Below are 22222 nucleotides of genomic sequence, written 5' to 3'. Positions count from 1 at the left end.
GTCGTTTCTCGTACTTCTAAAAAGGAAAACGACCCGGAAAGGATAGTATACGAAATTCCTTAGAGCAAAAAGAATGACACTAAAATTGCTTAAAAAGACTATGCCAACAATAGCTGACCATCAACGGGATTAAATGATGATATGAACAAGTTTTAAAATCGTAGAAAATAATTACGTGTCGTAAATGAATGAGATGGTGGACGTTGGAGCAATAGGTTAGGCGTTGACGCGTTAGACCTAAGGTCCCTAATTCCAGTCGCACGTGTGCGATCCTCAATGCGTACTGCTCACCTGTCCCATACTACGACAAAACGGCAGTCCACTACTTCCAGCTTTCCAAACGTCCTTTAACATTCATCATAACAACCTGAATTCCGTATCTTATTGTAATACTGATCATCCTCATCTATTATTTGATGCGTGTTTACTTTTAATTTCTTGTACAACTCCCAGTTTTTTTATTAAGTGACTAATATATTTCTTTGTTTCCACATATTTTGCAGTGAATGCTATACATTAGGATTGTTTATAGCTTGAAGATGCTAATAAATTTCAAAAGGAAATTTTTTGATGGCGTTCTGTTCTCTGAGTCAGGTTGTTTAATCACGAAGCTTCTATTGTCTTGTTGATAACATCATCAGCAGATATTTCAATAAGTCCTGAGTGATTAGCGTTTCTCCGTGACTGACTAGTTATTTGCTCTGTTAACCTACAATTCGGTTGATTGTTGTCCATAGATTTGAACGTTGTTTGCGTATTCGTTTTAAGTGTTTTCACCTCTGACCTTGGATTTGTTCCTCTTTTTTGTTAGTTGATAAATCGAGCCAATTTCAATGTATATTGATTAGTGCATTACTAGTGTCATGACAGGTCAATGAAAAGTAAAAAAACAAATCCACACAATGGGTGATGTAACAGGAACATGAATATTATCAAAACTATCGAAAGGACTAATTGCTTTAAATCTGCAAATGATAAATTTATTATGAGTTGATTTGTTTCTAGATAATATACAAACAATTAATTATTCTAGATGGTTTGTAGAACACAGAAAAGACATTATACATTTAATTGAATATACAAGTATGTGACACTATATTTAGGGGAAGTTAGATTTAACTTCCTCCCAAACTAACTAATAGAACAAACAAAATTGTCATACCTCCCGTATAGAAAGTGTGTGGACGATTGAATCAAGCCACCATACACAGGCAAAAATGAATGTGACAAAGACGTTATAAAAACAGACCACTTGAAAATTAAACGTCTTACTAAAATGCAGATGTAGTGTGTTACAAAAAACAGTGATTGTCTACATTTTTTTATGTGAAACAGAAGTGAAGAGTCAAAATATTGATATTCCACGAAAATTTTCAGTCGGGAGTTTCATTTTCAGACTCCGATGGCGTATCCAACCCAAGAGGGTTTTTTCCAGATATTTCATGAGGATCATATTGATACGGTTGAGATGCTTCTTCATCATCTGTAGGAGGTTTGGATGATATACTTGAAGTAATACCTGGTGAACCTGCGTTTTGTCTTATGCCAGAAGTAACTGTACGTTGAGGTGCTAAGTTAGAGTCTTCATCGTAAATTTGTACACCAATACAGTCAGGTGTAAGTTGTCTTTTCACTGAACGACTTGTTGAGTCCAGTATATTTTTCGATACTCGATCTGAGTAAGACAATGTTTCCTCGCCTCCACGTTCTTTATCTTGGCTTTCAAGTACTAGAGGCTTGGAAACTCGTTTCGCAAAGCCCAAACTAAGCGGTGAATCTGGATTGAATAAAGTTGTCGAAGACAAAGAATTTCGGTTTGTAATTTTTGAGAGATTGTTATTAATTTTACGACGTTTAATATTATGACTAATAATTGCCTTCTCTTTTTGTAACTGACGTATTGTAGCCTGGAAAAAAAGGAGACAAAGTACGGTCAAATGCTGAGTGAAAAAATTAGAGTCATGTTTAAAATTGGTAGTTTTCGATTGTTCTTTACGAAGTTCTGCAGAGATAAAGGAAAAAGCCGAAAGTGCTTTAACCAACTAACGCTTATTGGAAACTCCGCAGAAAAACCTAGGAATCAGCTAATCGTCCTTTCCTTATTCTGATTAGATAATCACTAAGTTGTTTTACTAACTTCGTTTTGTTTTCAGAAACATTTAATATCTAAAAACTGTTCACAACCTAACGTTCGAAGTAACCCTTCTGCAATTTTTGTTTACAGTTCGACAGAGCTAGATTTTTAGGGACTAGGAAGCAAGTATCCATGATGTCCAAAATACAACAAAACTTATTATTGATGTACAAATATTTCAAAAAAATCCCAAATAAAAAGCTTATAATTATTTCAAGTTATAAACAATTGACTGAACAGAAAACAAACGGCTTGATTCTCTTTTTTAGTCTGACTGCTTCATCAGATGGATCAGAAGTTTGATTGTTAAAAAATATATTTGAGAAAATCAATGCACTACACAGTTGAGAAGAAAACCGACTTACTAGCATCCGATCTTGTTCAAGCTGTGCAGCTGATTTTATTTTTCGGACACGATCTTCATTCATTGATTTTATTTCAATCATTTCAGAGCGTAACTCTGCTATTGTACGATCTTTGGTTAACAAGTCAGAGTCTTTAAGTGTTAATTGACGCTTGAGTGATTTGATCTCATCTTGTAACTGGCTTATAGTAAGTAAGTGCTCATTGTACACAGAATCTAAGCTAAATTAATGAAAATAGGGTTAAGTAAATGTGGAAATATGAATAATATCTATTAATATCAAGAGGGGGATTAAGATACTTAGGATAGACATGGCATTCAGATTTTAATATCATAGAGAAACTTAATTTTTAACCTGACTGATAAGTCTTCGGATTGAATGCTAGATTCAGTACCTAAGCTCTTCTAGTAATCCCCAGGCTAAATCTACACAGCGATTTAAAACGAGAGAAATATGGAATAAACGCTTTACTCCAAGGTTTGCCTATGTACAAAAAATCTAGGGTATTTATGGCATTTTAATTGCCTTGGACTTCCGGAAAGGTCTGGAACGCTACTAAACGTACTAGCAGTATAGAAACGCAACGCGTGACTTCTCACTTTCCGGATGTTTGCGCTAATATGTTACATAGTTCTGATAATATTCGTATTCTTATTACACTATCAAAATTTATCTAAGGGACTAATACTTCATCTAATTTTTTTTATGGCTATGGTTATAATGCAGACTCAAATAAATAAAAAAATGGTATTATAATCAAATTATCTTTGAAGATGTTTAATTTGGCAAGTCTTAGTATGACTTCAGGCAACAAAATGAATGTAAACTTACAAGTGTGTGAATTGATATTTTTCTTTTTGTATTTGCTAATAACCATCATATTTACATGAGCGAAATCTTTTTGCACAGCTTGAATAACCGGTATTCCCTGACTAAATATACTGGAGCAGGATAAAACCACACAAGAATAACCCTTTTTCTGATAACAGGAGCAACAATTAATGTAGGCAAACGGGATGTTCGGACAATGTGGGGAAGCGGGAGAGGCATTTAAGTAGCGGATGTGCTTGGAAGGGCTTAAACCTATTCGACAAAAACCGGACAGAAAAGACTAGCTTCGGGGGATATGCTATTATATTCTAGTCATGAAGAATAAAATGGTCTGCACACATAAGCAGCTGCGCCCGCAAATGCCCTGGTATGGCCACGCGTACACAGCCTCTACCATCGAAGTCCTATTCGCTGCCTTCTCGTGACGGGGCTGTTGTTTACGAAAATGAGAGAACGAAAAGAGAATGTCCGACGCTTTAACCGGATTCCAAACGAAATCAATGGTGCACATGGGCTCCAGTATCCTGAGGGAACAAATGGAGTATGAACCAATTGTTGGTCACCGGCTACCATTGGACTGCATCTCCTCACGATGCTCCACTGCCTTGTGGGTTACACCTTTAGATCAAAGGCTCGGGGTTTGGCCCCTAAGAAAACTACCCGCTTCGGTGATGAACTGTCGATAATTATGGAAAATACTTTTCTTGCCTCGATTAACAATCATATGATTCACATTATTATTATTATTTACTACATCATTATTCACCCTATTTTATTCGTACTCTGTCTATACTTATTTTTTCGACTTATACAGCAGCTCGTCTATGGTGGAAATTCGACTCTATCTAAACGTTCTCGAGTCACTGTCCATTTGAAAATTGTATGTTACCACCAAATACGAATACTGAAGCAGTTTCTCTGAAACCACGTGCACCATTCAAACTGGCTGCCTTCAACGTTCGCACACTTATGCAGGTTGGACAACAGATGGGGTTGGCTATGTCTTTGCAAAGTCTTAATATCAACGTTTGTTGTCTATCCGACACCCGTGTTCAAGACTCTGGTGAAGTACTACAAATTTGCTCTCCATCTGTCGCTTCAAAAAGCCTGTTTTAGGTGCGTTTACCTAGGTACCTTGTGACGTCTTCGTCTGGTCTTGCTGGCGTTGGTGTCGCACTAAGCGCTAGAGCTGAGGCAGTACTAATCGATTGGATCCTGCTGTAACCTTTTACTTTCTTTATAAAAAAAAAATGGTTGTTTCTTCCGACTGTACCTTTCAGTTTCCCCCATTATTACTATTATTACACTACATTACACTAATCTGTTCGTTATTGTTTTTCTTCGGATTCGTTGGCCGGACACTATTAGCAACAACCAAGTGTGGGGAAGAACACACCAGATCCCAGCGGAGGAAGAAGCGCTGGAAGTGGATAGGACACACATTGAGGAAAGCACCCAATGGCGTCACAAGACAAGCCCTCATATGGAATCCTCAAGGCCAAAGGAAAAGAGGAAGATCAAAGAACACATTACGCCGGGAAACGGAGATAGACTTGAGAAAAATGAACAAGAATTGGATGGAATTAGAAAAGAAGGTTTAGGACAGAGTGGGTTGGAGAATGATGGTCGGCGGCCTATGCTTCATTAGGAGTAACAGGCGTAAGTAATGTTAACCATAAACAGTGTAAGATGTAAGAGAAGTTTACTGAATCAAAGTTAATAAGTAATAAATAAATAAGGACCTGCACTGATGTTCTTCAAGGAAGCACCAAAAGCGCTTATAAGATGGGAATCTCATAGCTCTAGGATCACTAAAGCACTCTTTAAAATAAAAGAAGGGATTGCAAGGGATGTCATTCAGTGTAACGCATCTACCAATGATAGCAGCGAAAATAAAGATCAGTTTTATGGGAGGCTGCAGTCCGTCGAAGAGGACTGCTAAGGAAAATACCTGACCATCCTGATAGGGAATCTGACGTCTCGTGATGGACAACACAGGATAGGAAAGCGTTATGGGGCAACACGGACTGGGAGGATAGAACGAGTAGTGAGACTTGCGGATTTATGTGCTTCTAACAATGTGGTTATAGGCAGCAGCATTTTGACTCTCAACTATATACATCGAGGTACATGTGCTCCACCGGACGACATTAGGGAGAACCAGATCGATTAAACCTGCATCAGGAGGCCAACAGAAGACGTAAGAACAAAGAAACGAACTCGTATAGCTGCAGACCACCATCTGGTAGTGGCTGAACTAAAACTAAGGCAAAGGAGGTATTGGACAGTTGGACAAACAACACTACAAAAAGTCAATAAGACGTTTTTTGAGATACTAAAAAATTCACTGAATTCATGATAGCTCACAGTAATTAGTTCCAGGCCTTACAAGGCCTACTAGAACAAGTGGAAACCATTGTGTAGGACTGGAAAAGGATCTGAAAAGCAACAACTTCAACATACTAGGAGGTGGTGGGTATTTATTTATTTGAACACATAAATATTGGTACAAGGGGCATCAAATATATATACGCCACACAAAACAATGAAAATGGGGAGAAAAAAAGGTAAGGAGCGCAAAAGAAAAAGAAGACGAAGAGGAACAATAACGACCAGACTAGTGTAAGGAATAATAATAATAATAATAAATGCCTTAATTTTGTGTTCGAAAATGTCTCATTGAGTCGTAGAATTCGCTCAAATACCTAACCATATAAACTCTGCGGAACTATTAGGAAAGATATTTAAAGAGACATACACAACTGACGTCATCTTGACTCTCGATCTCTATAAAGGTTTCATTTTGATCAAAGATTTCCGAATATGTTGACCAATAAATAACTTGCTAATGACACAAATGGTTTTTAATATGCATGTATTTCGATTTCAGAGTATACCAAGACTATCCATCAATAGTACTGTGCCTCTTTTTTCTATGTAATTTTGTTACTGCAAGATTTTGGCACAAATCCAGAAAGTTCGGCTGACTTGCTAACTTGCGTCACTTGTTCAGTAAGTAATGCATTCGTCTACCAACTAAAGAACGGCTTTACTGAGCAGCAGTTCTCTGTCCTATGTTATAACTGTTAAACGTGACGTTCAGAGACGGAGGATATTTATAGGTTACTACTATTCGGTCACAGTTGTCTTAGAACCATTGTTCGTGCATTTCGGGACCATCGAATTAGCAATACCGAAGTTAAACAGACAGTACTAGGTAAGCATGGCAAGTTGGTTGATGAAATAGTGAATCATTATCGACCGGGATGGTTGGGACGTGTCACGTATGCCTATCCACTGACTACCTGGAGGCGCGACGATGACAGATGCAATAGGTTGGAAGCTAGACGCAATGAAGCCAATATATGGTATCGATCCATGAAGACACTATTAGACTAAGCCATGTGGGTAGGTGTAGACTACCTGGTTGGAGTCCTTGTGATTGTCGTAACCAACGCTTGGAGACTGGGTGGTATGGTTCAGAATCGTTTGCAATAGTGTAGGTATATTCATTCTTTGACTTTGTTTAGATTCTAAGTTTCTAAATGCCATATGAATTTTTTCCACTTGACTAGTCCATATTTTCTTTTCGAATCGTATTTTCGATGTCTAATTTTTTCATTACAATTAGTGCTAATCTATCCGTATTTCTATGAGATTTGCCCGGATAATTCGATTTCTCTCTCCGCATGAGGTGTGTCAAATTGAGTCAATCTACAGATGTGTCAGGTTTTACTTTGGGTTGAACTGACTAATCCTGTTACGACGCGTAATAACAGTGATAATTATAGCAATAATTTGAATGCTATGTATTTATTATTATTTTATTTTATTAGAACACATAAGTATTGGTACAAGAGTGCGCCAAATATATATGCGCCACACAAAACAATGAGAATTTAAAGAGAAGGAAAAAGAAAAAAGGCAAGGAGCGTAAAAAAAAAAGAACAAAAACGAAGAGATTGATGTAAGGTAGTGTAATAATAATAATGGGGGAAACCGAAAGGTACAATCGGAAGAAATCTTTCAGTTAAGGAAGAAACAACCATTGTTTTATGAAGAAAGTAAAAGAAGATTACAGCAGGATCGCCACTGGCTTCTATTCTGAGCCATATCTGATAACGTCTCTAGCCACTGTGTCGCACCATCTCTCGGACCCCAGCCAGGGAGTCGTGAAGGACCAACACAAGACAGCCCTTTGCAGCTTTCTTTCATACTACGACACCATGTCATACACTGACCACCTCTCCGCTTTTTCCAACCAGTCCCAGCGTCGGCAAATAATGCTCGACGTGGAATTCTTTGGGACGACAGTCGTAGAACATGTCCAAGCCACAGAAGTCGGCGTTTCAAGATGGTGACACCAATCGGATTATCTGCGCCAGAACACACGATGCCGAACCTCTGCATTACTAACATGGTGTTGCCACTGGATGTCAGCAATCCTTCGGAGACAGTGATGATCGAACACAGAGAGTTGTCTAACATCCTCAACTCGGAGAGGCCAGGTCTCACAAGCATAGAGCAAAACTGCTCTCATCGACGTGTTGTAGATCCGACCATTTACAGCCAGACTAACATCACGAAGGCGCCAAAGATGGCCCAGATTGGCATAAGCCGCTCTGGCTTTCACTATGCGTGCATTGATCTCATCACTCACGCCACCACCAGCACTTATGCAGCTACCTAGATACACGAACTTCTCAACTATTTCTATCTGCCCACCATCCAGGGTGAGTACAAGATTAGGATCCTGTCAGTTTCGTAGAAGTACTTTGCACTTCCAAGGTGCAAAGCACATTCCATACCTATGGACATTGATTGCCAACTGATTGGGTGCGGATTGCATAGCTTGGGTATTATCGCACAGTAAGACAATATCATCCGAATGCTCAAATGATAGCCTAGAAGCTAGCTCGGTTCGATACTTACTTGCAACAGTATGCTCAAATGCTTAAATGGAACAGTGGAGAGAGGTGGTTGTATGCCTTCAATCTGCCTGAGGTGTTTGTATATAGGGCCTTTAGGATGTTAATAAACTTCTCAGGCACACTCCTCTTCAATAGACGATCCCAGAGAACAGTCCTATCCAACGAATCGAAGGCAGCCCTGATGTCAAGAAACACTACGACTGTTAGCCTTTAATAAGTATGACGGTGTTCTAACATTTAGCGGAGGGTGAAGATATGATCAATACACCCCCGACCGGAACGAAAACCAGCCTGCTTCTCGCGAGTCAATCTTTCTCGGGTTTTGAACAACCTACGAAGTATGAAGGAAACCAATAGCTTGGACGCAATTGGAAGTAGACTTATCCCCCGATAGTTGTTCCAGGAGCGACGTGAACCCTTTTTGAAGGTGGTGGTTAGCAAAAAGCATCGATATAAAGGATGCAAATAGCCTGATAAATATCTAAGAGATGGGGAAGGGAAGACATCAGTCAATGCAGAATAAGAAGATTGTCACCTTCATACGGAACCCTCACAAAGGATTGGACTGCAAAGCTGCGAGTGGAGAACAGTTATAAGACATAATTCAACTGCGGACCAGTGTCAAAAAGGCTCCATATTCTCGTCCATTTTCTTGCTGCCATCTGTCGACTGGATAATGAGGACCTGTATATCTAAGGAGGAGCATAGAATACCGTGGACACAACTGGACGATATGGACTTTGGAGATGACTCAGACCCCCGGTTGCATACACGGAAACAAATGCAGACGAATATACCCAATGTACTAGCCTCTTCCATAGAAATAGGCCTCAACATTCTGTTAGGTCCCGAGAAACATAATGAATGGTAACTTTGGGATCCTTTTATGGACCAATACTAAACGTATATTTTTATCGTATAATTGTTAAATAACTAAACTATTCATATTTATGTTCCTCTTATTATAAGATTTATTTTGATCTATGAACCATTATTATACGTTTTACCATTCTTGAATTATGCCGCCTGTTAGTCACCGCCTCCCACATTCACAGCCACATTTGGCCATATTTTGTACAAATGTTATTTTCTATTTTATCCTACGTTGTCGTCTGTTTGATTGATATACAAACTCAGTATGTTTGAAATATAACGAGGCTGAGACTGATGTTCTGGACTTAACTGGCTGGGTTAGGCGGAAAGCAGGACCAATCAGAACTCTAGGCTGCTCGCACGTGTTTTACGCGTCCTTGGTCCAATCGATAATTCGCTGCTTCTGATTGGCGGCTTTGGGCTATAACACATTCACAAGAGAAAAAGAAAGATCGTGAAACGCAAAACAATGAACACCAACCAAATCACACTTGATGGCGAAGCTCTGGAAGAAGTAGAAACCCCTACTACCTAGACAGTGACATCGATAAACAAGGAGGATCTGATTCGGACGTGAAAGCACTAATCAACAAACCAAGGGTAGCATTCCTACAACTGAAGAATATCTGGAACTCAATACTAAAGTCACAATTTTCAACACTAACGTCAAAGCAGTTTTATATCGTAAAGAGCTGAGACTTGGAGAACTACCACAACCACCATAATGAGGTACAGATGTTTATAAACAGGTGTCTACGCAAGATACTCCGGATCCATTGGCTAGAGACCATCAGCAATAACATACTCTGACTGAGAAGAAACTGACTTCCAGTTAAGAAAATCAAGAAAAAGCGTTGGGTGGGTAAGACACTGTAGAAACCACTGGACTGAATCAAGAGGCAAGTCCTAACTTGAAATTCTCAGGCAAACGGGAAAGTGATGAATCGAGGATCACAGGGCGTCGAGAACTTGGCAAACTTGGAAAGGAGATTCTAAGACAGTTTTGCTTAGGGATCTCTGGTTGGGAATTTGAATCCCACTTCACCTACTTCGGTTTGGGTAACCAAGTAGTAAATTATTAGCGCGGCTCATTTCTAATTACCAGGCAAATGAGTTAGTAAGAAGCATAGACAGCAATGAGAAACATAGTTTAGAAGAAATATAGTCGTTGGTGGGTCGAACAAAGGCTCATTGAATGATCCGACCGTATTCATATAATCCCCAAGGACGTTTTAGTCTAAACAGTGCATTTATCTCTAACGAGAAAGTATTTCACAGCACATGGTTCTTGAAATGTATGTATTATAACTATATTACTTGTGAGCAACTAGACTTTAATACCTCGCATTTTATCAATTGTGAACTATTTCCTTATTGGTTAACTCTTCTTATCTGTTCAGCCACACATATGTGCCAGTATGCGTTGAGATTAATTGTTATTGATGAGTTAATTACCTTGAATTAGTTTAACGTAAACTAACAATTATTTGTTGTAGAACCCCTTATTATTCATTTATTTTCATATATAAATATTTCGAGAAACCAAAATAGTCTTTTAAATACATTCAAACTCAGGTGCGTTGTCCTAGTACGTCTGACAGCATTAGCGCCTATTGGGAACTGCTTAGTTTTTAACCAACTCATAAGTCACTAGCATTCCATATGACCACACAATTAGCGATTGCATATACACATAAATCCTACTCAATGACCTATTACTCACCTTAGTGCTTGAGTAGTTAAAGCCTGTTGTACATGCATCTGCGTGTCAATTTGCCTTGTTCCAAACCCATCGGTATAAGTCTTTTTAAGAGAGCTAAAATTCAAAAGTTTATGTGAATACAGCTTTTCAAATTGTTTAGAAAACGAAATATGGGCACTAAGTTTCCAACCTTTTATTTTAAAGAATTAAGGAATATTATTTTTAAAAATTCACATGGGTCATCAAATAAACATTCTAGCAGACATAGAAATACTGAACTCGATATGACACGATCTCATAGAATGAGACACAATAAACCCGAAATTCCCCACACGGGTCAGAAGATCACTCATTGATGTTGTGGACTGCAGCTGCTTTTGTCTGGGCAGCAACGGTCCTTGATCCACTTCCATCTTAGCCGGCGAAACTTGACGCACTAGATAGTAACTGGGCAAGCACCGAATGCTCTGACAATCCATAAAGACGGGATGTTGTTTCAGAGGCAAACGTGAATATTTGTGACTTACAGATATCTGCCTTGGGTAAACATCCCTACCAGTCAAAGAGCATCGTGCGGACTTCATAAAATATTCGTCTTATATTGGGTATTTAGATATCTCTCCTGCGTCATTACTGGTATAAAGTGATAAAAGCAGGATGAGCATTTTGTGTTTTCTCAGATATCATCTACCACCAACTCACCACTTAATTACTCTTAAAGTGGAGTGACCAAATGACTCCATTGCTTCACCATACCTCCAAACTGAGAATTAAAGTAGAGCACTTCTGAGGTAACACTCTGGACGCAGTGGATGAGAGATATTCTGGAAATTCTTGTACTATCACCCAAGTTATATGAAAGACTGCGTTTTATCAGCCCCTCCACCTAGTAAAACCCTTTTTAAAGCAACCTTTTCGTTGAAATTTCTATGTTTATTAAAGCCAAGATAAACATGTATATGAACTAAAACATAATCCGAGCTTAATTATTCCGATAAAAGCAACAGTATTTAGCCACTAACCTTCAGTAGTGATTGGTGTGTCTACAGTTGGTATGATGTTAGTAGTTGTTAGGTCAGAAAGTATTTAAGCCTTCAGTACTTGTTTGACGTAAGTAGATATCTAAGCACAAGATCAATGGATGGGGGTCATTTAAATTCTAAAAATATCGCCTCTTTCATTTTGCTTGGCTCAATTTTGTGACTTTGAAAAGAAATTTGCCTGTAACAATGGGCTATTCAGTCAGACAGTCATAGGCAACCGTGAACTATTCATGAATATAGGAAATGAATCAAGAGACAATTCACTGCTACATATTTCTCTACCGGTTTCTAAAAGAGCTCGAGATTGACATTATTTATTTATTTGATGTTTAGAGCTTTGTAAAACACTATTGAAATCGACCAGAAACCTGAGTTCTAGCACTTTAATTACATGGTGAGCGGAAAAAGAAAGTGGCCGGCTTACTTATGACTTGATCTCGAACGGTTTGCAGTTGAAAGCTGGTAACCATCATGTCGACGTTTGTTGAATCCATGAATAGAGCGTTCTTTAGATCGAGCTAATTTAAAATTGTATGTACACACCCAACAAAGAATCTGTCCATCAACTTTCTCTCGGCTGGCCTATACAAATAAACGAGGAAAAAATATACGGATTTGAAAATTGTCTCAACAGTAATTTTAGTGAAGAATGATGCTTCAGAGAATATCGGAAAACAAAAACGTCAAGTCACAATGAACACAAAATAATTAATAAATTTAGCTACCAATAATGAGCATAGGCATAGGTTTATCAATTAGATACTGCCTTCATATTAACGAAAAAAGCTATTATACCCACAAAACAATGTGTTAATACCTTTTGATTGAAATAGATAGTTGGATTGTTTAGATGAACTTTTTGCAATAACACGACAAAAATTTCCAGTGTGAAATACGTGCAAGTGCAGTAAGTGACTACTCACAAAATTATTTTAATCCGGAAATTAATCATTTATTCTTACATTTTGCACCGAAATAAAAGTGTGAATTAACTTAATAGCAAACGCATCACAATAAGTAGCGATCCAGGAACTACTTTTCCAAGTCGAAATAGTGGTAATAGAACCATCTCACGTTATTCATCTTCAAAAGACTCACATCCTATCAATCTTCGTAAAGTACACATAACTGAACACACGTACAATGGAAGTAATAATACTATTGAAGTTGGGTTCTTCGATCTGACTGAAGAGTTGAGATTGTTTTGAAAAGTGAAGTTGGCAACTCTGTGAACAAACAACCAGACGACGTTACGTTCAGACCGAACCGTTACAAACGAAGAATTACTAATTGACAAACTCACAATCCTGACTCCGCTGGGAAGAAGTGATCACACTTTCATAGCCACTATTTTACTAGCAAAATGGAGCTCGAACATCCTACTGACAACAGCTGCAATTTTAAGCGGATAAACTCGTCAACCCTAAAAAACAATGTACATGTGGATTTGGTTGCATTCCCTCAACTCAATTTAGATATTCACATGTGTTTCTTGCTGCGCACGATCTTACATTATACTAGCCATTCTGTCCCACAAACGGTCCCCAAAAGTTACAAGCAACCCAGTCATAAATAGTCGCACTCTTAGAGTGCTAAAACTTGGAAGGTACTGCTGAGAGGAATAAAAATGGACTAGTGACGACATTAAATATAGGCAGTTCAAACAAGCAATAAACTGATGCACAAGCACGATAAGAGAAGATAGGCTTCAGTATTAGATAAAGCTGATCGACAAATTTGTCTGCAACCCGAAAAGCTTATTTCTTCATGCAGCCTTTCTTCGACAAAACAAAGTTTCTCAGTTGCTAAGTCTTAACGGTCCAACCAAAAACGACGGCGATCCCGCAGTGCTTGTCAGAACAGTATTTTTAAATATTTCAACCTTCACATGCAAACTACATTGACGAGAGCTTCACTTGGAACCTAAGAGGAGTCCCAGAAGCGAGCGTTAGCGCTGGGACTCGTATTTCAGAAATTGAAGCGTCTAAACAAGGACCATATATGTTTGTGTGGATACATGCAAATGCAATCAAACAATGCAACCAAGGGTTATGGAACATGTGCGTAGATGGCTTTGAAACCAGTTAGTGTCAAATGTTCTGATAAACGTGAGAAGTAAAAGACCAGGTTCATCGATAGCAAAGCACAACTGAAACGGGGCATAGAATCGAAATCAATACAGCTTTTAAAATTATATAAGGAAATTGCCAAGGACGAATTCTTAGACTTGCAGAAGCTTTGGTTATTAGCAAATTCAAACCCCTTTATGTGCACAGAAACAAATAATCGTAACCTTGAATTTGCCCTGGTAATCCCAGTTATTTTATGGCCTAGGATAATGAGACAATTTCCTGTTCGTTCCATACTGTGTTAATTTTCTTTCTCTGCTGTTTACATTTATCATTTTGTCGACTTGAACTCTCCCTTATTTGACCCTTATTAATTTTCACATAAAGTGCCTTAAAAAGTATGTGTGTGACTAGATTGTTATAGAGCAAATAAGTTACACTTTTCAAGTCAATTTCGTCTTCTCAGTATTCAACCAATACTTAGACACTTTTTCTGCCCCGGACATGGTTCACTCTGATATACAGGGAAAAGCGGTCTCGATCTTGACAACACTGCTTAATGTGTTTTCATATTCGCTAAGCCAGGACACGACTACAGAAAATTGGGAGCTGGAGCACATTACACCAATTTTCAAAGGAGGCCAAAGCAATGGATCTTTAAGCTACTGGCCGATAGCACTTCTCTTAATACCCTTAAAAGTCCTTGATATACGAGGGTCTACGCGACTACTGGTTATCTACAAACTTATTTTTACCACAGAAACACGGTCCCAGGAAGGGCCACTTGTATAACAATCTGCTGACTGAGGTGGACAAATGAAAAGCCATCCTTGGTCGTAAAGGGAAGATTGATATGATATATCTTGACTTCTCAAGAGGCTTGACAGGGCCAATTATATATGTCTCATCGATAAGTTCAAACTGTTAGGCGTCAAGTCACTGTTGATAGACTGGCTTACTTAATATCGAAATAACCGACACAATAAAGTTTAATTTTCCCCAGGCTACAGAATGTTCTAGTGGGACCCTCCTGAGCCTAATACTAGAACCTAATCCTTCTACTTCACATAGGTGGCCTCCTCCAGCAAGTATCGTATAACGACGTTAAACTTCGGAAAGAAGTTTGCAATAAAGATGATAAGCTGGAGCTCCAGAAGGATACAAATCGACTTCCAAGCTGAGCGGATAACACCGGAATTACTTTCAACACTTCAAATTGTAAAGTAACCAGAGACATGTTGCAGATTACGCATACAACTTGAACAACGCCTCTCTAGAGGTAGCCAGTGTTGAAAAAGGTGTATGAGTCTTGGTACCCCATGATTTAACGTCTTGTTTTGGCTGTGAAAAAGTGCTTTTTGATCGGACATTGCACCGAGAACGTTGAAGCGCATTTTTAGCCAGTTTGACAATACAACTCTCCACTTAATCGCTAACAGTTTTATTCAGAGTATGGAAAGTGTTTCCTCCTTCACTCCAAAAGCATATGAATACACTGGAACGTACCTGAAGGCAAGCTACGAGAACCCAAATCCAAATCTTACGAAGAGCGCCTCAAATCACTGGACGTTTATCAATTAGAGTATAGGCTTCTAAGAGGTAGCCTTTCAATAACTTGCAGCATCCTAACTACTCAAGACACTTAAGTAGTCTCAACACAAATCTTAGGGACGATATCCTCTATTTTGACCACAATCATTTGAACATGGACCTGCTACTATCTAATCTGAACGAGCCCTATATTACCAAGTGATATTGGAAAAATTTTAATTAAGACTAAACCTTACCTCATCTTTTAAAAAGGCACACGTATTCCCACAAGAATGACACTGGCGTGGCTCACCGAATCTGTTTCTGTAGTGTAAGCACCTCTGGCAAACCAAGGCACTGCCAAAAGCAGTTTTTAAATTGCATATGGAACAAGACTGAGGCTCGCCGTACTTGCTTTTAAGAGATTGACAGTGTGGGCAGATACCGCCGCAACTTAGGAAACCCCAAGAATAAACTGAGTTTCTGTAACTTACACATTGTATTTAAAGTCAGATTTGCAATATTCGCATTGTTTGAATGTAGAGTGGTGAGGACTGCACTTCTAAATATTATGGCACTAGAATGGATAGTGAAATAGAAATACTTTGCATGCTTGTCCAGACCTGGACATTTCAGACTGTGGGAAATTTTGCAGGCATTTTGTGCAAGAAAATAAAGGTTGATCCATTATGATTGCACTGAAGGGTGTCGAGTTCACTGTTGTTGGTATGTGGTCGATCAGCAACTCTAGTAAGCGAGTTTATAACTAATGCTTTATGATCTACGACACAACAAAACAAGAATAATCGGACTCCCAGTAAGATTATACGAGACAACTTACACCCAAAACTCAAATCAACGTTCAAATAAACGGAACGTCCAGAAGTGACACCCTTCACATGTTCCCGCCATTCAATGGGCAACTAGTCTGATTTCTATGATTTCTGAGATGTCCAGGTCTGGACAAGCATGCAAAGTATTTCTATTTCACTATCAATTATAGTACCGTAATAAAGGTTGATCCGCTATCCTTAATCCTATACACTGAGATGCGGTTGGGAAAATAAACGTCGCTCTGTTGCTCTTGTATTACCTAAAAGTCCAGAGACCATCTTTAATCACAGAAGTGAACTGGCACCACATAGCTCAGAGTTGATAAATAATTTTCAAAAACATGAATTCGTTCTTCACAACACGCTGAATAATAGTATGATAAACTGGTACAAGGAGTGGCTGATGCCTATCAACTCGGAAAAGTGTGTCTACATGCACATGGGGGATTCAAAGGTTAATACGTACAACATAGGGGATGTGTCATTACCAGTAGTCCGGTCTCATAAGAATCTAGGGGTGACAGTGAGTAATGATCATAAGACGAAGGCCCATTGCCGGGAGGTCGCAGCCAAGGGGTTTGGAACACTCTGGGCTTTAAAAAGGGCATTCACTAAGTCGGATACTACCATGTTCACCACAGTATACACATCCTTAGTGATAACTAGGCTAGAGAACTGCGTTCAGGGTGCAAGCCTCTGCTTAAAAGGTGACACGGACATACGAGAAAAAGTACAGAGGGCAGTTACCCATGCAATTCCGGAACTCCTGGGTTTTTCATACAAAGAGCGGCTTGAAAAAATGGACCTATTTACTCTGTCCTATCGCAGACTAAGGGGAGGTTTAATTTTGATGTACAGAATACTGAGAAACGATTTCGGACCTAACTTATTCTCTCTCTTTCTTCCCACTAGGTCGGGACACCTCAGAGGACATAGCAGGCGAGTAGAAAAGCCAAGAACGAACAAAATACCCGTGGCATACAGGTTTTCACACCGTGTCATCAATACTTGGAACCTGCTGCCTGAAGCAGCGGTGTCCGCACCTTCAATTGACTCTTTCAAGAGAAGACTGAGCACTCACAGAAACATACTAGAAAAGGAATAACATAGGCCGTAGGTCTTCTGTCCTTACTACACAAATCTGAATCTGAATTTATAGGTGTAAGCTGCCAAAAATCTAAGGTTATCAGACACAATAAATGTCCCTTAGACTCATTTAAAACTGCCGATGCTCGTTTCGACCATTTTCATCTGGATTTGGTAGGACCTTTACTAGATTCGAACGGATACTCTTATCTCTTAACCTGCGCTGACCGTTTCACTCGATGGCCAGAAGCAGTACCAATCAAAGGAATCATTGCTGAAACAGTAGCTCGCGCCTCCGTCGAACGATGGGTAGCAAACTTCAGCTGCCCTTCAACCATCACTACGAATCGCGGACGTCAGTTTCAATCTGAACTTTTCCGTCGTCTGACAGCACTACTAGGAATCACTCGCTTCTGAACGACCGCCTAATACCCATAAGCAAACGGGTTAGTAGAACGCTTTCACCGACAACTAAAAGCCTCACTATCAGCTGCAAACGTTTCACAGTGGACCGATGCTCTTCCACTCGTCTTACTAGGTATTCGCAATGCAGTGAAAGCCGACATTGGATACACTGCGGCTCAACTCGTTTATGGAACGACACTTCGACTTCCAGGAGAATTCGTGGATCCTTCATCCTCTTCAATGAACATGGATCTAACCTCCTACACGAACAGGCTTACAAACGCAATGCGTTCAGTTAAACCTGCTTCCACTCGACCTCAATCAACTGATGTTTTCGTTCAACCTGACTTACGATATAGTACACACGTTTCCATTCGTCGAGACTCGCATCGACGACCTTTCGAATCAGCATACGAAGGACCTTTCAAAGTTCTTCAACGCGAACCGAAGTACTATATAGTCGATAAGAACGGAACAAACGATAGCATCAGCATCGATCGCCTCAAAGCAGCGTATTTAGAAGGAAATCCTATCTACGTCGATTTTCCTTCGTTGCAACCGAACGACACGACTCCACTCATAATTCCTCAACCGACAACCAACACTAGCGATGATACTCCGAATGTATCTGAAAATAAACCTAAAACGACGCGTTCTGGAAGAAGAGTAAGATTTCCAGAACATTTAAACGACTACTGCACGTAAATCGCTACTCGACATTTTATATTATCTCGATCTTTTTTTTACGATATATATTTTTAAAAAAAAAAAAGAATTTTAATATGCTTATATATTTTTTTTTACTTAAAAAAACAAAACAGAAAAAAACATTTTTAACGCTATTATGTGTGCTTGAGTAGATTTTCCATTTTTCGCCGACATTGTGTTTTTACGCACATGCGAGTGTATTTCGACATGCACTTACACTTTATTTTTTCTTTTCCAGGACGGCTGGAAAAGAACAATGCAGTTTACGAGGAATCGAAAATTTTCGTTGTAACTTTTTCTTTTTTTACTATGTTGTACCTCGGTCCCATATAGTAAGGAAAGACGACCAGACGATGCTACACTTAGTAAGCTATCAGAAGAGTTTTTACCAACGACAAACTCGTTGGGTTTAAACTTCTGGCTGGCCACGGCTTGGGTCGTCACTGCCTCACTAGGGGGGGAGTGATCTGTAGCGGTAAATAAATCCCCAAAATAAATAGCACTAAGTTTTCGACATTGGATGCTGACCATATGTTTTAGTGGACTCATCTAGCTGAGGGCGCTCGGTCATGCATCCGCACCAGATCACGTGTGGTAACGCCGTGCTCAACATCAACCGCAATCGCTAGCCAGATTAGATCAGAGAATTCCGATATATTGGTCATCGCCAAATATACTCTTCCGATCTCCTTGACTCTGTCTTTTGATTTCTCTGGGTAGGAACGAAATATATTAGAAGGTGTTACTGCTAGAAGCGTTGTCAAACACTGAATACCTGTGAAATCATCAAGCGGCTTGAAAAAATGGACCTATTTACTCTGTCCTATCGCAGACTAAGGGGAGGTTTAATTTTGATGTACAGAATACTGAGAAACGATTTCGGACCTAACTTATTCTCTCTCTTTCTTCCCACTAGGTCGGGACACCTCAGAGGACATAGCAGGCGAGTAGAAAAGCCAAGAACGAACAAAATACCCGTGGCATACAGGTTTTCACACCGTGTCATCAATACTTGGAACCTGCTGCCTGAAGCAGCGGTGTCCGCACCTTCAATTGACTCTTTCAAGAGAAGACTGAGCACTCACAGAAACATACTAGAAAAGGAATAACATAGGCCGTAGGTCTTCTGTCCTTACTACACAAATCTGAATCTGAATTTATAGGTGTAAGCTGCCAAAAATCTAAGGTTATCAGACACAATAAATGTCCCTTAGACTCATTTAAAACTGCCGATGCTCGTTTCGACCATTTTCATCTGGATTTGGTAGGACCTTTACTAGATTCGAACGGATACTCTTATCTCTTAACCTGCGCTGACCGTTTCACTCGATGGCCAGAAGCAGTACCAATCAAAGGAATCATTGCTGAAACAGTAGCTCGCGCCTCCGTCGAACGATGGGTAGCAAACTTCAGCTGCCCTTCAACCATCACTACGAATCGCGGACGTCAGTTTCAATCTGAACTTTTCCGTCGTCTGACAGCACTACTAGGAATCACTCGCTTCTGAACGACCGCCTAATACCCATAAGCAAACGGGTTAGTAGAACGCTTTCACCGACAACTAAAAGCCTCACTATCAGCTGCAAACGTTTCACAGTGGACCGATGCTCTTCCACTCGTCTTACTAGGTATTCGCAATGCAGTGAAAGCCGACATTGGATACACTGCGGCTCAACTCGTTTATGGAACGACACTTCGACTTCCAGGAGAATTCGTGGATCCTTCATCCTCTTCAATGAACATGGATCTAACCTCCTACACGAACAGGCTTACAAACGCAATGCGTTCAGTTAAACCTGCTTCCACTCGACCTCAATCAACTGATGTTTTCGTTCAACCTGACTTACGATATAGTACACACGTTTCCATTCGTCGAGACTCGCATCGACGACCTTTCGAATCAGCATACGAAGGACCTTTCAAAGTTCTTCAACGCGAACCGAAGTACTATATAGTCGATAAGAACGGAACAAACGATAGCATCAGCATCGATCGCCTCAAAGCAGCGTATTTAGAAGGAAATCCTATCTACGTCGATTTTCCTTCGTTGCAACCGAACGACACGACTCCACTCATAATTCCTCAACCGACAACCAACACTAGCGATGATACTCCGAATGTATCTGAAAATAAACCTAAAACGACGCGTTCTGGAAGAAGAGTAAGATTTCCAGAACATTTAAACGACTACTGCACGTAAATCGCTACTCGACATTTTATATTATCTCGATCTTTTTTACGATATATATTTTTAAAAAATTTTTTTTTTTTTTTTTTTTTTTTTTTTTTTTTTTTTTTTTTTTTTCTTTTTTTTTTTTTTTTTTTTTTTTTTTTTTTTCCGTTTTTTTTTTTTTTTTTTTTTTGTTTTTTTTGTTTTTTTTTTTTTTTTTTTTTTTTTTTATTTTTTTTTTTTTTTTTTTTTTTTTTTTTTTTTTTTTTTTTTTTTTTTTTTTTTTTTTTTTTTTTTTTTTTGGTGGTTTTTTTCCTTCTTGTTTTCTGTTTTTTTTTTTTTTTTTTTTTTCCCTTTGGTTTTTTTCCTTTTTTTTTTTTGTTTTTTTTTTTTTTTTTTTTTTTTTTTTTTTTTTTTTTTTTTTTTTTTTTTTTTTTTTTTTTTTTTTTTTTTTTTTTTTTTTTTTTTTTTTTTTTTTTTTTTTTTTTTTTTTTTTTTTTTTTTTTTTTTCTTTTTTTTTTTTTTTTTGGGTTTTTTTTTTGTTTTTTTTTTTTTTTTTTTTTTTTTTTTTTTTGGGGGTTTTTTTTTTTTTTTTTTTTTTTTTTTTATTTTTTTTTTTTTTTTTTTTTTTTTTTTTTTTTTTTCTTTTTTTTTTGTTTCTCTTCGGGGGTTTAGGGGGGGGGGGGGAAAGGCGGAAAGGGAAGAAGTTGCCTTTGGGTTGGGGGTTTTTTTTTCTTTTTTTTTTTTTTTTGTTTTCTCTTTTTTGGGGGGGGGGGGTTCTTCTCTTTTTTTTTTTTTTTTAATGGTGTGTGTTACTATAAGAATTTTATTATTGGAGGATTTTTTTTTGGGGGTTTTGTTTTTTTTCCTTTCTTTTCTTTTTTTTTTTTTTTTTTTTTTTTTTTTTTTTTTTTTTTTTTTTTTTGTGTTTTTTTTTTGTGGTGGGGTGTGTTTCCTCCTTGTCTTTTTTTTTATTGGTTGTGGGGGGGTTTGCTTTTTTTCTTTTTCTTATTTTTTTTTTTTTTTTTTTGGGTTTTTTGTTGGTTGGTGGTGGTTCTTTCAATAAAAAAATTGGTTTGGGGCCCCCCTCTGTTTTTTTTTTGGGGGATACGTGTGCCTTTTTAAAAGATGAGGTAAGGTTTAGTCTTAATTAAAATTTTTCCAATATCACTTGGTAATATAGGGCTCGTTCAGATTAGATAGTAGCAGGTCCATGTTCAAATGATTGTGGTCAAAATAGAGGATATCGTCCCTAAGATTTGTGTTGAGACTACTTAAGTGTCTTGAGTAGTTAGGATGCTGCAAGTTATTGAAAGGCTACCTCTTAGAAGCCTATACTCTAATTGATAAACGTCCAGTGATTTGAGGCGCTCTTCGTAAGATTTGGATTTGGGTTCTCGTAGCTTGCCTTCAGGTACGTTCCAGTGTATTCATATGCTTTTGGAGTGAAGGAGGAAACACTTTCCATACTCTGAATAAAACTGTTAGCGATTAAGTGGAGAGTTGTATTGTCAAACTGGCTAAAAATGCGCTTCAACGTTC

General features: G+C 38.5%; 1 protein-coding gene across 3 annotated transcripts; it reads right to left on the bottom strand.

Annotated features, from left to right (window-relative positions):
• Positions 1-105: 105 nt before the first annotated feature.
• Positions 106-16400, bottom strand: FAM76B_1 (Protein fam76b). Of its 3 annotated transcripts, XM_051217050.1 has the most exons (8): positions 16320-16400; positions 16083-16289; positions 15973-16040; positions 15736-15931; positions 12304-12461; positions 10858-10950; positions 2500-2719; positions 106-1907 (listed from the first exon to the last, which is right to left on the bottom strand). In XM_051217050.1, the coding sequence occupies exons 2-8, from the start codon at positions 16164-16166 to the stop codon at positions 1374-1376; spliced, it is 1353 nt and encodes a 450-aa protein (XP_051065685.1). In that variant the 5' UTR covers positions 16167-16289; positions 16320-16400; the 3' UTR covers positions 106-1373. The 3 variants fall into 3 exon arrangements, with proteins under 3 accessions (XP_051065685.1, XP_051065684.1, XP_051065683.1); XM_051217049.1 differs by having other exon boundaries at positions 106-9555; positions 15973-16400; XM_051217048.1 differs by having other exon boundaries at positions 2500-12461; positions 15736-16040.
• Between the last annotated feature and the right edge of the window lie 5822 nt (positions 16401-22222).

The sequence above is a fragment of the Schistosoma haematobium genome, chromosome 6 (assembly GCF_000699445.3).
Source record: "Schistosoma haematobium chromosome 6, whole genome shotgun sequence".
NCBI lineage: Eukaryota > Metazoa > Platyhelminthes > Trematoda > Strigeidida > Schistosomatidae > Schistosoma > Schistosoma haematobium.
Note: the sequence above shows the minus strand (reverse complement) of the source record. Positions and strands in the feature narration are given on the sequence as shown.